General features: G+C 40.7%; 1 protein-coding gene across 1 annotated transcript; it reads right to left on the bottom strand.

The window, feature by feature from the left end:
- Positions 1–867: 867 nt before the first annotated feature.
- On the bottom strand, positions 868–8,300 carry gucy2f (guanylate cyclase 2F, retinal; the record flags this gene model as incomplete). Its single annotated transcript, XM_080504143.1, has 18 exons — positions 868–949; positions 1,686–1,771; positions 1,850–1,944; positions 2,050–2,148; positions 2,503–2,677; positions 2,859–3,051; positions 3,146–3,309; positions 3,480–3,628; positions 3,832–3,981; positions 4,094–4,250; positions 4,347–4,523; positions 4,740–4,820; positions 5,358–5,483; positions 5,590–5,686; positions 5,913–5,997; positions 6,105–6,459; positions 6,557–6,849; positions 7,562–8,300. The coding sequence occupies 18 exons, from the start codon at positions 8,298–8,300 to the stop codon at positions 868–870; spliced, it is 3,303 nt and encodes a 1,100-aa protein (XP_080360269.1).
- Positions 8,301–16,133: the final 7,833 nt, after the last annotated feature.

Below are 16,133 nucleotides of genomic sequence, written 5' to 3'. Positions count from 1 at the left end.
ACCCCAAAACAAAACAATCACTGATACTATATTTTCTTGAATTTCTAAATGTGCGTAACAGGTCTCTTTTTGATGATGGACATGCATAGAAAAATCAGCCAAAAACAACTAATTTATTAACCTTCACCCAGAGGTGGAAACAAATAAACAACAATAATTAATAATAATAACAAACAATAATGTTTTTTTTTAACAATTTTTTTCCTTACTCATTTATTAGTGTGTACTAATATACAATGGAAAAATATAGAAATAGGTTCAAAAGTATTTGGTCATTTGCTCTAATACATTAGAAATAAAAGTGGATTTTTTTTTTTTTTTTTTTGCTCCTTTTTTTTTGGGGGGGGGGGGGGGGGGGTATTCATATATAGTAGCAGCATTTCCTTGAATGATTAATAACCTGTAATATTCAGCCTTAGATCCATTACTCTATCATGAGCTTTCATGAGAAACTAACCACCAGAGGAAGAAAAAAAAAAAGACATTAAATGTTATAACAGGCGTCTGGGTTGTTCAATCATTGAGAAGGTGGACGACTGTTAATTAGATGACCACGCAGTGGCCGGTGAGTGCAGAGAGGAATGAATCCTTAAGGAGTCGGTGCATCTTCCCTGTGCCTACGAACTGTAGGCAGGTAATTTCACAACACTCATTACATTAGCACCTGTAGTGTTCTGCTGTGCTGGCTGCAGGCAGATTAGCCAGCCGACTGGACAATCCTCTTAAAGAAGTCTGCGTTAAGCCACACAGTGAGTCTGGGTGCTGCTCTCTGTCTTCTGCCTGCCCCTCCTAGACTGTTGTCCCTTTCGTTGTTCTCCCCTCGCTTGCCTTCCTTTCTTCTAGTTTTGTTTCTTGCATCTGTGTCCTTCATATTTTCTTGTCCACCTGCCTGTTGGCCTTGCGGAATAGATGCTTGATCTCCTCTGTCACCATCTCTTGCCAGTTGTCCCTGATGATGGAGAGAATATAGGTGAACCACTGCTCTACTTGGAGGACAATAATTCAAAGCAGCGCACTGCGAGTAAAAACATAACAAACTTGGCCACAAACAGTAAAATAAAAAAGAAAGCACATCATCAGGAAAATGTGATAAGCAGCCACAATACGAAGAAAATGTCGTGAAGAAAGTGGGCTACTCCCCCAATCTGCTTAAGAAGCCGCAGACAGTGATAAGAACAAGAGATTAATGAGAGTCGTACATCACAAGCAATCAGCTGAGATCGGAGATCAATGAGAGGAAATATTGCGTGCAAGCTCAGCAGATACATTTGGGTCACAATAAACAGACAGAAACAGGAGTGCTTCCACAACAGAACACCGGCGGACACACAGATCTATACCTCCTGTGTTTGGACTAAGAGGGTCAAGCCTTTTTCTCGGCTTTCTTTTTCCTGTATGCAGCTATGTCCTCTGGGTTCAGCCCATGATTGTCTTCCCTGAAGTAACATACGGATAGTTGTATTATCAACGGCAGGGAACACTTCATCTTAATGTTTCTTAAAAAAAGATAGGGACGTCAATGATTCGCACATTTTAGTTCATGAAAAGAGGGTGACATCTACAAAATTGATAATTTGAATGACATGATAGTTTCCCTGTGGTATGTTTTACTAGTATAAACACATGGAATCAGTTTTAACACATGGCAAAGGTACAGGAACATAACACAGGATTTATACTCTTACCCTGGTCTAATCTCTGGTGGCTTTGGCAATGGCTTTGTGAAACCGTTTTTCCCCACAAGCCAATATGTCTCTTCAATACCTTTACCCTGCAAGAAAACAACAAACAGCTAAAGCAATAAAGTTGACAGATGTAGAATCAGTTAACAACAATCACAGATTGTTACCTTCAGTTCAGTCTTGCCTCGAACATCTATTTTATACCCCTCGTTAAGAGAACGCAGGATCTTTACAGTAGTCATATTTACATGAATTCTATAAGCTGCAAACAGAAGAAATGACAAAAGAAGAAGGTGGCACGTAAAGGCGGCATGCGATTCCAGATAATGAGTCAAAGCAACACTTTCACGGTGCAGTGGATACTCACGCAGCCCAGTGGATTCCATACGAGAGGCAGTGTTCACTGTGTCTCCGAAAAGGCAGTACCGAGGCATGGTCAGACCGACCACTCCAGCAACACAGGGCCCTGCAAGCATCCAAACTAGAACAATCAAACCGATTATGCATTCAACCTGACAAGTAGGTTTTGTTTGGGAACCAATCAAATTGCGTTCAATTGCCCAGTTGAGATTTGCTTCCTCAAACCCTCTTCAAACATACAATTTATAACAAAGGTAGAAATCATTCTCTTTTCTTGAAAAAAAAAAAAAAAAGATTATGTTCTCCTACAAAACGTATTTCTGAACCATTCCAAAAATTGCCCTTGAAGAATGTTTCTGTTTATTGTCCAACAAAACATTGACATGGAATTCCTGCTGTACCACGTGATTAAGTGCGGAAAAAGACTTGTTAAAGTGTCTCGGATTTTCTGCCAGCCCACCTGAGTGGATTCCTATTCGTATCCTGACGGGCACGTCTGGCATGTGTCTCATATGGAAGGTTCCAACTGAGCTGAGGATGTTCAGAGACATGTTCGCGATCTCAGCAGCGTGCTTGTTGCCATTTCTCTTAGGAAGCCCGGACGCCACCATGTAAGCATCACCAATGGTCTCCACCTAGATAAAGTCAGGATATTTATTCAAATGTACGCTCCTCAGTATATGTAACTGGACAATTTAATTATGGACAAATGCAGTTGCTTGGCTTCCGAACAAGTTATGTTCTCGGTGATGATAAACTTAAAGTGTATACAAAAAAACTGAGCCATCATTAGTGATGCTGCACCAGGACTCCCACCTTATAGACATCATGGTTGCTGAGCACGGCATCAAACAGTGTGTAGAGGTCATTGAGGAGGTCAACCACCTCAATAGGATCGCTGAGCGAGGAAATAGTGGTAAAACCCACAATGTCGCTGAAGTAGATTGTAACCTGGTCAAAGTACTCAGGCTCCACTGTGGCGCCGGTCTTTAGTGCCTCAGCCACGGAGCTACAAAGAATATGGGGCAGAAGAAAAAGTACAAGAATTAGACAATAAATGACATCTATTGGACTTTGGTGTGTTTCTATTTGCATTAACTCACGGTGGGAGCATCTCAGACAACAGCTTCTCGGTTCTCTGTTTTTCCACCTCAAGCTCCTCTGTCCTCTCTCTGATCAGGTCCTCGAGGTTGGAGCTGTACTGCTCCAACATCCTCAGCATTGAGTCAATGATGTTGGTCTTCTTACCTTTGTTGATTATCTTAAACTGTATTTTGGAAAAAATGGTATCAAATTCAATTAAATTAAATGAATACAGTCATGTGACGGTATTGTAGTGAGAGCATCTAGAGAGATTAGTTTAGATTAGCTTATTTTGTCTTATATAACTGTAAAATTAGAAATATTAATCCACTATAGATGTTTTCAAAATGTTACCCTGTCAAAGACTTCATCAAAGTTTGGCCTGCGGTCCGGCATTTCACTCCAGCACTGTTTCATCAGTTGAATACATTCCAGTGGAGCCTGATCTGGGGCCACAGTAGGCCGACACATTGGAGGAGGCTTTTTCACCTTGCGAATAATCTCTGGGTGGAAAATAATACAGGGACACATTCATTCAGTTTTAAAGTACAATACGCAACAATTCCGTGCTGAAAAAGTGAAAAAAATATAGTTCCAGGAAAGCCAAAGCACATGGTTATTAATATTGGTGGCACACCCCTAAAATCTATATTATTCTCTAATTATTTTCATTATCAGAATGTCATTGTTTGTTGTGGACACCCACCTTCAGGTGGAAGACCCAGCATGCAGTAAGGTGGCCCTCTCACCACAACCTCTTGAAGGATTATTGAAAAACTGTACACATCTCCCTTAAATGTCCCTCTTCGAGCCATTGCAGGGTCGCGTAGGAACTCTGGAGCTGTCCAAAACAGATCTGAGTACAGAAATGAACATTCAAGATAGCTTATGATGCCCCATACTGAATCAAATGCACACAAATGTAAAAATAAAAAAATCAAGATGACCACAAGTTCCAGTGGCGGTACCTTCAGGTGGTGGTTCTTCTGCAGGAGCTTTCTGAGACTCCAGCAACTCATTGAAGCCATAGTCTGTAATCTTCAGGACAAAGCGCCCATCCACGACACAGTTTCGTGATTTTAGCCTGCCGTGTGGAAAGTCTCTATGATGAAGATATTTCATACCCTGGAAGACATATATAAATCAGAATTGTTGCAATGCTCAGTGACAAAATGTGAAATGTACCACAGGTTTTGGTGGGCTACAATTTTCAGCACTTACCTTGATGAGATCAAGTAGAAGTGAAGACTTGAACATCCAGTCTAATTTAACGTCCTCGTTCCTCAGCAGATCCTGCAGACTGCCTCGTGAGCAGTGCTCTGTTACCACTGCATACATGGGGCAGTCAGAGAAAAAGCCCAGGAAGGGATTTACGTTTTCATTTCTCAGGTCCTTCATCTGAGAAAGCAGGAAAGGAATTACAGTGTGGTCAGCTGACTCTACGGCATATTGGTGTTTTTACTGAAACTCTGACGAGAGGCTTCAAAACATTAATCAAATAAAGTTCCCTTGTAAGACATGAATTTCTGAACCTACATATTATTTCTGTACCCAGCAGCCTCCGCATGACATAGTATCATCATATCACCACATGTCAGTGACATGTTACTGTACCTTTGTGAAGATTTTGGTGGTGCTTTGTTTTATTTCTTTAAAATGCCCATCGTCAAATTTTTTCAGCCACACCCAGTCACCCTGGGGGGGGGAAAGCGATGTTGTTCTTAAGCGCAGGGTCAAGAAAATGGAAAATAAAATATTCACTTTTTTTTAGCAGAGACTAGTGGTCAAACTGTAACTTCATGAGAACTCACCACATGTTCAAGCAACTCTATTGAGATAAATACTGGATAAATGGCCACTTTGATCAATTAGTTTCTCTTTCAAATAAATGTATGAATATGTGGCACATTTAGAATGATGTGTGAAGATGTTTATAGTTTCACTAAAAGTCTTTATATCAAACTTTACCTCACTAAGATACTGATAGTTTACTGCTATGTACTCTGCTCAAATTTCAAGAAATCTTAACAAATTCAATGTTTGAATTAAAACTAGACTAGTTTTAGTCTATGAAACTTAACACACTAAAAAGTTTTATTTTGTTGGATGTAAATCACATTGAGTTCATATTCCAGACACAACTTTGGCTTTCTTTATTCAGTCAGACTTTTGTATATATTGTGTTTTACACAAAGAATCTAAGCTGAAAATATAATAACCTGTGCAACCCACCTCATACACGGCAACATTAGTAGTCTCATGAGTTGCCGTCTGCATGCTGTTCATGGAGTGCGATGGGTCTCCAGATTTTTCCTCCAGAGCACTTCTGGATTCACTCAGATCCTCTAAAGTGATTCTCTAGACATCAAACAGAATTGGAACAGTTGTTAGGAACAAGAGGTACAATCAAACAAATTAAAGAAGTGAGTATGATCTTTTGCTGGGTGATAGTCAGGCTGCTTGCCTTTTTGCTAAGCTGCGGATTGATGAAAGTCAGATCCTCCAGGGTCAGGAGGATCCGATTGGGACCTTTGACCAGCTGGATTTGTTGAAGCCTCCTCCTGCAAAAGACATTGAAAAATAGATCTACAAAAAAAAAAATCTCTTTGGACAAAGACAGGTGGCAAACATTTAGAACTGGTGTGTATTTGTAAGTGTTAGAAATTGAAAAATACATTCCACATCTACTTCATTTAGAAGATATGTCTCTCTAATGGAAGCAAAGTGCATCAGGAATTACGGCTTCTTCCAAAAGTAGGTCACATGATCTGTATTTGAAGGTCGTACCTGATATAAAAACTTAGAGCGAGTCCTCCAGCAGCCAAAGCCAGGACCACACCTAACACTATTATGATGTAAGTGACCTCTACACCTGTGGGAGATCACACATGAATCGACAATGATGGAAAGGAAGATAACCACTATGTTACAAACTATATCAACTAATGATTGAAACACGGTATCCTCACAGCTACATACCTCCTGTGCAGATGGCATCTTTGTCAAACCAGCAGTAAGAATCGGATGGTGGAGGGGAGCCTCCCGGGAAATTAATTGACCTTCCCGCAAAACGAAGTGTCCCGGACTTTAGGTCCACTGTGTAGGTCTGGTACAGCTGACTGTCCCGATTATCAGAGTCCAGGATGACATAGTTGATGTTGACATCTCCACTCATGTCCACTTTGACCTTCTGGTTGAAGCCATTAAATGTTGTGTTCTTTATAAAGTAGGCCAGGTTGGAGCCTGACAGCCGCATGCCTGCTCTCCTGGCATTATGAATGGAGTTTGCCAGCAGATATAAGCTATTGTAGATGGTCCCAAACAGTGGGTTCACCTGCAGGGGTCAGTGAACGTATTAGCATGAAATAATATAGTTTGACCAGCAACAATTCCAAATTTGAAAACAACAACAACATCCAAACATGCCCTACCTGCTCTGCCTGCACTGGCAGTGTCACCTCCTTGGCTGCCGAGAATGCCTCATGGAAGGACTGAGACTCGGAGGCCAAGGTGATGGTGAGCACAGCATCATAGGCCTCACTGAGCCTGCTGCTGTTTTGCAGAGGGAGGTAGGAGACGTTGACGTAGGGCACGCTGTATTGGAGAGTGTCGTAGGGCACAAAAACATACTTCCCCGAGGTCAGTCCCATCTGTTGTGCTTTGAGAAGAAACTCAGCTTGCTGTTTGCCTCCAACGAGGATAGAGTGCATGCACATAATGATGACTGAAAAGGATAATAACATATAATATGGACAAAACTCATGATTGTATTCTTTCAGTGTGATAGTAGACAGCTTTGATGGAAAGGATACCTCAACATCTCACTCAGTAGATACACCTTGTATTCAAAAGTTGCTTGTGGTGGAATTTTTCATTACTTGCTAAATGCGTCAAGGGAAACACAGCTTTTTGAAAACCATTAAATGAAAGACATTAAAGACGTTTCCTGAGATAATGACCAAGCACTGGGCCACAAAGTGTTTCGGCCCTGGCTGGTTAACATGTCCATCACATCTTACACACCATAGAAATCTCAAAATACTTATCAGTCACATATTAACACAGACTTTCATGTCCATGCAACATCTGCCATGGAGGTTAGGGTTAGGGTGGATGTGACTGATCAGTGCTTTGAGACCTCAGTGGTGAGTAGAATCCTCCCATTAACACACACACACACACACACACACACACACACACACACACACACACACACACACACACACACACACACACACACACACACACACACACACACACACACACACACACACACACACACACACACACAGAAGGGTCTTGCAAAAGGGCCGATACAACACGTATACAAACACATTAACAGCTGACCATAGGGTTAGAAAATTACCAACCAAGCAGCAGTTTTCCCACCTCAGCTGAAACTTGACCGTTGAACCATTTTTCTCTCGCAGACTCACCTCTGATTCCTCCCGCATTCTGGATCTTAGTCAGCGCACTCCCCATCTCCGTCTCATTCAACCCAATGGGTGTAACGATGCTGACAGGAAGCCCCTTACTCCTCAGAGCTGTGGCCACTCTCCCAGCGGCATCTATCCAGATGTCTTCGTTAGAGGAGACCACCGCAACGCTGGCCCACCTGAAGTGCTTGAGCACGATGAACAGCACGTCGGATGGAAAGGGCACGGTTCTCACAAAGGTCGGATAAGCCGTGATGCGGTCCATCTCGTACGTGACGCAGCTGTAGGAGAAGAGGGCCTTGTCCCAGGTCCCGGCCAGCAGAGAGGCTGCCACACAGTATCCCGGGTTGGTGGGACCAATGAAGGCATCAGCCATGTTCTTGTTATAAATAAATGCTGTGAGAGCTTTGGAGGTTTCACAAGGCTCCTGGAGAATGATGAAGTCCATCTTCAGGCCCATATCCAGACTCAGGTCTGCATTGATCCTGCCTACCGCCAGCCGGGCGGCTGAGGTTGGCAGAGCCCTGTAGAATATTGGGTCGCAGTTCCAGGGGCCTAAAACCCCCACTTTGAATATCAGACATCGCACACAACAAGGAAACGTCAACACTCCAAGGATGATCCATAAGAGAACATTATAAAAGGGCAAGGCGGGTAAAGTCTGCCTGCTTTTAATTATAGGCACATATGGATGATTGGACTCCCATAGCCCTCCTCTGATTGGAGGAAAATGTTGCATTTTACTTCCAGGGTGTCCTAAATAGTGAAACGTATTCACTATAAATTAGGTAGCCTTTCACTAAGATGATGTACACCTACAAAAGAGGGACAGAGTCAAAGTCTCAGAATTGTCTCAAATTGCTTTTTGGCAGAATTGATTATTGATGAAATACTTACAGTTTCTTTGTTGCCATCAGGATAGGTTCAGGCTCCAGTGAGACAAACTTACAGGTGTCCTCTCGGATTTGTATCCACAAAAATTGCCAGGTTACCATCTCAGAATCCTACCGTTCCGCCCCAGTGTGGCTCCAGTGAAGACACAGCCCTGTCATTGTGATGGGATTACGGGCTGAGAGTGACGAGAGGATGCCCAGGTGCTGCGTCCAGAGCGTTTGGAGACAACTTCAGCACCCCGGAGAGCTACTTATGTCCCACAGTCAGCGTCTCTGAAGGCTCCCATGTGTTTTCACAAACAGGGCTGCTCACAGGCACCATGTCTTGAAAAGAATGCTCGCAAACAAAACTACTTATGCCCAGTTTTTCTTTCTTTTCAGGGGCATGCATGGAAACAAAAAGGTATCAAATAATCCAAATCGGGTAAAAGTAGAAAAATCCCGCCATCAAAGTGAATACACCTTTCCTAAATATGTATTTAAAAAAAGAAAATTGTGTTTTGTATTATCAATATATAAGACACCAGTGTCAGCTACAGGCCCATTCAGTGAAATCCCTTCAAAGTGACCCGAGGCCCAAACGTAAGTGTTACTCACTAATCCATTTTCAGTGAGGCACAATATAAGAGGATTGACAGCAGGCCTTAGTCTACTCTAATAGCCAGGCAGCAGGTAAGGCCATTTTTCCCTGGAGGTACAGCCACAGCTGTCATCATGATTTATTACCTGTTTATTCACCTGAACTGCAATAAAACATGTAATACGTTATCTTCCATGAATAAAGTACCTTCCACGTATACAAAAATAAATTTCAATCAAACATGGGGTCCTTATTCTTGCCATGGAGACTCATGTACACCTGAACCAGCCTTTAATTGGCCTGATATGCCCACAGTACAACAGGCACTGCAGATTAAATGACTTTGAACCATGGTGGAGTGGGAGTAATTACAGTTAACGAAGAACTTTCCCTGTGGGGCTCTCTGTGAGCTTCTGCCTGCGTCAGTCTTTTCACGCCCTTTCTTAAAGACGCCACCAGTGGCAGCAACCTGCCAGATAAATGAGCCTTGGAACAGCTGGTTACCATCAACATCGACATGTGACAGTAGTGAGGACAATGGATGACTGAACAAATAATTATATCACAAAAAGAGACAATTTCAAAAATATATCCTAGAAGATGGGCTCCAAGGAGAAAATTATCTAATTCTGTACTTAATAGACTGATCGTGTGCCTCTATATTGAGTGACAGTGGCTCCCACCACCTCTTTTCATAAGTAAAATAAGACCCACAAACATGTAATCCGAAAAAGGTTCCTGAACTGTTTCAGTGTCTTCTGAATAAATGAAGCTGTAAAGTGATTCCACCTTTGTTGACCCATATCCCATAAGCTGAAGAGCCTCTTAAACGTAACACCCTGATATGGCTGTCCTGCATCCAGGAATAGAGGATAGAAATGATGACATAGCGCAATGTCCACCCAGTGAACAGTGAGCGCAACACATCTGATTGTGCTCCAGAGGAAAGCGCAGTGCTGTGTTGGGCAGAGATGAGCATCCGCAGACAAATAGAATGACCGAGAGCTAAATAATTCAAGAGGTGGATTAATTAGATCCACTCAAAATGTATCAAAATTCCACTACTCCACCCTTGTTCACTGAACTGGGCTTTATTATACTCATTATGCTGCATTTTCTGTGCAGTGTCGGCAAGGCAGAGATGAATGATTAAACATGTCCTTGGACTGATCAAATAAGATGATGACAGGCTGGCAAAATTACACCAGTGAAAGAAGACACCAGGGAACACAATGTTTTAACATGGTTTGCATTTTCTTTTTATTGATACTAAGCTGAAGTCTGCACATTTAGTCTGTATAATAGGCAAGACACCCTTCAGTGTTGCTTATGTGACAGTACAGAAGGGTAAATTGCTATTTTGTGGTAGGCTACATGAGACCTATAATCTCACCTCACGAAAACACAATGATGGAGATTCACATCATTTGGAATGTAGTTTGTAAAATGTATTTGGTTTTTATCTTGGGGGGACATGACCTCACAACCATATTTCATGTCAAATTAAAGACATACAAATGTGTTTTATGCTCCAGTGCTTAGTAAATAGCAATCCTAGGATTTGGATATTTTTGGAAACGTTGTAAAACAGGTGCACAGACAGTCTTCACCCACAACACATATAGATATGTGTATATTCTGTACCTTCAAATAAGACACACATATGGGCTCTTATGAAGAGCTTGGCGAATCTTCACACTGGAATTGTGGAACTTTCTGGAGCTTAACTTTAATGCCATCTAGTGGATAAGACGCGTACTTCTGCGTCTGACGGATCGAGGAAACTTTTAACACATTTAACAACTTTTAGGCAGGTAAATTCCCAAAAAGAAAAGAAAACTCAGTATTGATATAAATTAAATCGGCAAATCCTACGTATAGTTTTCCTTCACAAAACAATAGAACACAATCATATTGAAATTGATTGAGATACACTGTGCAATAGGGGTTTGTTACCTATTTTGAAAAAGAAAAAGGAAATCAAATCTGCAACTGATGAATCATTTTAACAATGTTTGTTTCACACACAAACCCATACTTTTGTATCAACTCTTTTCAGCTTAGGATACATTAAAATGGGATACATCCTTAATAAATCAAAACTTAACACAATTCCAATTAGTGAATATTCACATCATGAAGACTGCATAATTAAGGTTTAGAATACATTTTGTGAGGTGCTCAGCTAATTTATGCTTTAGATTTGGTTTTGTTGTTTTAGATTTTCTGTAATAGCATCAGATTCTATGTTTTATTGTTATGTTTGTCTTCCGGTGGCCCCCTTCACAGTTCGCCCCAGTGGGCCATCTGCCACCATCTCACCCTACGCCCTACTTCCTCTACTGTTGCAAAAATAAATGAATAACTACAAAAATAAAATAAATAAAAAGTCCATGTCCTCTTTCACTAAATTCATGGATTTTTCTCTGATGTGCTCTTCTTTTTCACCTGACCAGCAGCTCAATCTCCAACATCCTTTGTACAATATAAACACAATCTCTTTTCAGGTCATTCTGCCCCAAAGGGATTCATGCAGTTGTTACATTTTGTTTATAAATGAAAAGCACATGTACAAACCATCTCAAATGGGCCTCTCGTGCTTTGTTTCTGCTCATCCTGTCCCAGGATTTTGAATATTGTCCACCATTCTTATTCGTCTTATTTCATCTTTATTTCTGCCACCTCCAGCTGCACCCCAAATACACACCACAATATATCAAGTCACCGTTCCTTCCCCACATGTACAGATTTTATCACATGCACATGGGTATTTTCTAGCTGTTGTGTGCAGACCCTCTGGGAGTGTGTACGCGTGTGTACTGTATAGTACTGTGGGTGTGTGCTGTCATGCTGTCATGCTCTCACGGGGAAAAAACAATGGCTGAGGGAGCAGATGAAGAGTGGGGGGGGGCCCTCAGCATTGTGTGAACGGCAACAGATGTTCACAATAATTCATCACACTTGACCAGTGTGTTTCTGAAACCCCCGACGCTTTACAGTATAGACTCAGTATATATCTCAGTTCACAGCCTGATGTCCCAGTAGATTTGCTCTCACCAACAATAAACAGACTCTCTTACAAGTATTTTTTCTTCTCATTGGCGGAATCAATAATTTGGACATGACCGAATCTGTGAATTGTAATCAAAAACTTTGATAAAAGTTTCCTTTCTTGAATAATAAAGTGTTCAGGCCTCACAATAGAGGCTCGGTTTCTTCAATGTTTGAACTGAAATGCTGCTCAGACAGCAACAGGAAAGGTCTGGCCTTTCCGCTCACCGTCTTTTGTCGCATTCTATCAGTTCCATCAAGATGTAAACTCGATGCCAAATGAAACAAACCGCCGCCTTGTTGCGCAAGTCAGTTTTTTCCAGTTTTGCCTTTTCATGTGGTTTTCTACGCGCTGCTTCCACCAGAGCGCGCACCGGCAAGTGACAGGAAGCTACTGAGGAAGAAGCACCAGGGCATCTTACAGAATAAAAGCTTGTTTCTGACGATATGAAAATATTTACCATGCCTCATATGCCTTATACATTTGATTTGAAACATGGTCACGGCAAATACCCTATTGCAAATAGTCATGATGCATAAAAAGGCTAAAGCAGCAAAAATGTTCCTCCTGCAACAACAATAAAAAAGAAATACATAAAATACAAGGTGAATTATATCTGATTTGTAATATAAAATGCCATGAATGCAATTTCCTTTTCTTCATTTCTGATCATTAGAAAGGTTGGTGGCACCAGACAAATTGTATTTGTTAAAACGTTTTTTTTTTTAATCGACTGTTTTGGTCATAAAGGTTGCAGAAACCTGTAAGATGCCAAGATGATATATAGAGAGACTCCAATCACTGCTATAATATGAGTAAATATTTGTTATGGAATCAATTCATCAATCTTCTATATAAGTTTATTCTGCCTGGTGTCAATTCACATGAACTACGAGCAAAGGTAAGCTACACCCATCGGGAGCCAGTTCACACAAAGAGACAGCCAAGTCACATCTCAAGCTATTTCAGTCGTCATACACATGTTTCTGAACAATGGGAAGCAAAGTGCCTGAGGGAAACTCGGGTGTGGGAGATCACGACTGAATGCAGCACGGAATTATGTTCAGTGCGTAATTAAAGTTCCCCTGAATACAACACCAGGTTTTGCATAAAGGGAAGGGCAGCCGCTCACTTGTGATCTCATTGGAATTCAGTTCCATCAAAAGATAAAGACATATTAAAAAAAAGGTTAGACAATGTTTGTGATTCAACTGGAACACAGTATCATAGCTCATGCGTAACACAGTTTGTATGCAAATTATTCACGATCACTAAGGTTACCTACTTCATCTGGGTCTTTGAAGTTGCTGGAATCCAATGCCATGACACTTCTGATCTGATTTAGCAGCCTGGCGCTTCAAGTTCTTCTGGATTCTCAACATAAAACGATACGAATAATAAAATGAAGATGAACCGGTTGTGAACACATTCAGTGCCTTACTGATTAAAACATTTCAAGTGGTAGAACAGTGTGTTCAGGAAAGCTTTTCTTGAGCGTACATTTTCAAACTTTTTTTAAGGAGAGATATAAATAATACACCTCATTATGTTCGCCTAAGCACTCAAATATCACACCCACAGGTGGAACTGTGGCAGATTCTGAAGAAATCAAATCCAATTTAAATGTCCTTAATAATTCAATTCAATTAAACTTGAATTATATAGCAGTGAATACAGCACTGTCATTTCAGGTGCTTTTTCAGAAAAAAACAACAACAATTCCACATGAGCAAGCATAAGATACTTTAGAAAGGAAAAACTTCCATTCTCAGAAGAAGAAACCTTTGCTCAACCAGGCTCAGATGTGGCTGCCTTTTGCTATTCCAGTCGGGTGAGGTGATAGAAGAGGGAAGGGGGAGAGAGAAAGAGAGAGCAGACTGAGAGTGAAGCAAATGTCAGTGACATGTAATAGTGAAACATGGTGAATGATAAAGTAAAGAAGCTCAGCGTCGGTGCTCCAGCAGCCTAAACCTATAGTAGCTTCACTAGAAAATGGCCCAGGGTGGCCTGATCCTGCTCTCACTGTAAACTTTATTAAAAAAGAAAAGTCTTGAGCCTGGCCTTAAAAGTAGAGAGTGTTTCAGCCTCCCAAACTCAAGCTGGGATCTGGTTCCACATGAGAGGAGCCTGAGAGCTCAGTCTCCTATTGTACTAAAAAAACGAGGAAACTTCAGTAAGCAGCACTCTGAGAACAAAGTGTTCTTCATGGGGTAACATGGGACTAACAGTCCTTTAAGCGATGATGGAGCCTGGTTGTTCAGAGCTTTATAATTCAGAAGGAGGATTTTAAATTCTACACTGGATTCAACAGGGAGCCAATGAAGAGAGGAGAATATTGGAGACATGTGGTCTCCGATGCTGGTTCTTGTCAAGACTCTCGCTGCAGCAAGTTTAGTCAGTTGAAGACTTTTTTCAGCGTTATTGGGACACCCTAATAATGAGTTGCAATAGTCTACTCTGGAGGTAACACATACATGGGTTAGTTTTTCAGTGTCACTTTGAGTCTACCTATTGATTCAGGTCTTTATTTTTGATTCAGCAGTAAAGGCGTTAGACCTTGACAAGACAGTTGTGTGTAACCCCAAAGCAGAACCTCTTTATTAACAAACTCATGAAAGTTTGATTGTGTTTTGATTGAGTCTTTTGATAGAAGAAACCCAACATCAACTAATAATGAACTTAAAACAAACAACAAACATTACACATTAGCATAAAACGCACGTTTATACTGGTCTGAAACTAATATCAAGCAGCTGTTTCACTATAAGTTGGATGCGTAGTGTAGTTGGTGCACCACCAACATAGTGCACTGTCAGGATGCTGTTAATTGTTCAACCAAATGCTGTTTTATGATGGTATGACATTGTTCTATATTAGTTTGATGCTAGTTTTCTAACTTTGTTTGACACTTTTCTGTGAAGGTTTGATGCAGTTCTGTGTTGATCCAATCCTGTTTTTTTTGTTGGTATGATATCGTCTGCTGTTAGTTTCATGCTAATCTTGTAACTTCGTCCGATTCTGTTCTAGTTGGTCCGATGCTATTTGATTTTGGACTGACGCTGTTCTCTGTTTTTCCATTGTTGTTCTTTGTTGGTCTGATGATCTTCTTTACTCATCCAAAGTCATTCTTAACTTGTCATATACCAAAACTATCATGGGTTTGAATCAGGGCTTGGCCTTTTTGTGCTTGCGTACCTAATCCTCCTAGAGATTTACATTCATAACTTTGATGTCAATTACTGACGTAAAAATGCTTGTGGGTGTGATGGGTGCATGTTTTAGCTCTTGCTCCGTGAGTTGGAATGTACTAGTGATGGAATGACGTCTATCCAGGATGTATGCTGCCACTCATTGTTATCAGAAAGATCTGCTCCAGTACTTTATGGGACTTTGAACTGCTATCATGTAAAACTTTACTCACATACCCCCCAAGGGCAGTTTAACAACATATTTTTTACACATGCATGAAAGTCTGATATTAGAAGATACATTTTGTTCTGACTATTGTCGATCCAAATAAATTCAAGAAGGCTTTATGGTGTTTTGCCAGAACCATTGACTCAGCATGTTTAATCAAGTGCAGAAGGTGGGAATCTAAAAGGATTGTCTTTACAGAGAAGGTCCATTTTGTGCTGCTTTAGATTTTTAATCATAAGGAGAATATAATGTTTTTCTAACTTAATAACTTTTGCATTTATTCTGTTAAAAACCATAGCTTAGTTTTGAATGTCCCAGCATTTCAGTGCCAAGTGATCTATTTTCCTGAAAATGACATTAAAAATATTTATTTTATGTTGGAATTGTGTTTTTCTTTTTATCTCTGTAAAAGTGCCTTGAGATGACTGTGTTGTATTCCACGCTATATAAATGAAACTGAATGGAAACAATAAAATAGAATTGAACTAAACTGAACTGGTCCACAGTGCTGTTCTGTGTTGGTCTCATGCTCTATGCCCATAGAATTTTGTTTTGTTGTAGTCTGTTAGTGTTTTATTCTGTTAAGATTCTGATTTGGCAAATGCAAAGTTAAACAAGGTGGCAATCCTA

This window comes from Blennius ocellaris, assembly GCF_963422515.1.
Source record: "Blennius ocellaris genome assembly, chromosome: 2".
In the NCBI taxonomy this organism is placed as follows: domain Eukaryota; kingdom Metazoa; phylum Chordata; class Actinopteri; order Blenniiformes; family Blenniidae; genus Blennius; species Blennius ocellaris.
The sequence above is the reverse complement of the archived record's forward strand: the minus strand, read 5'-3'. Positions and strand labels throughout refer to the sequence as shown.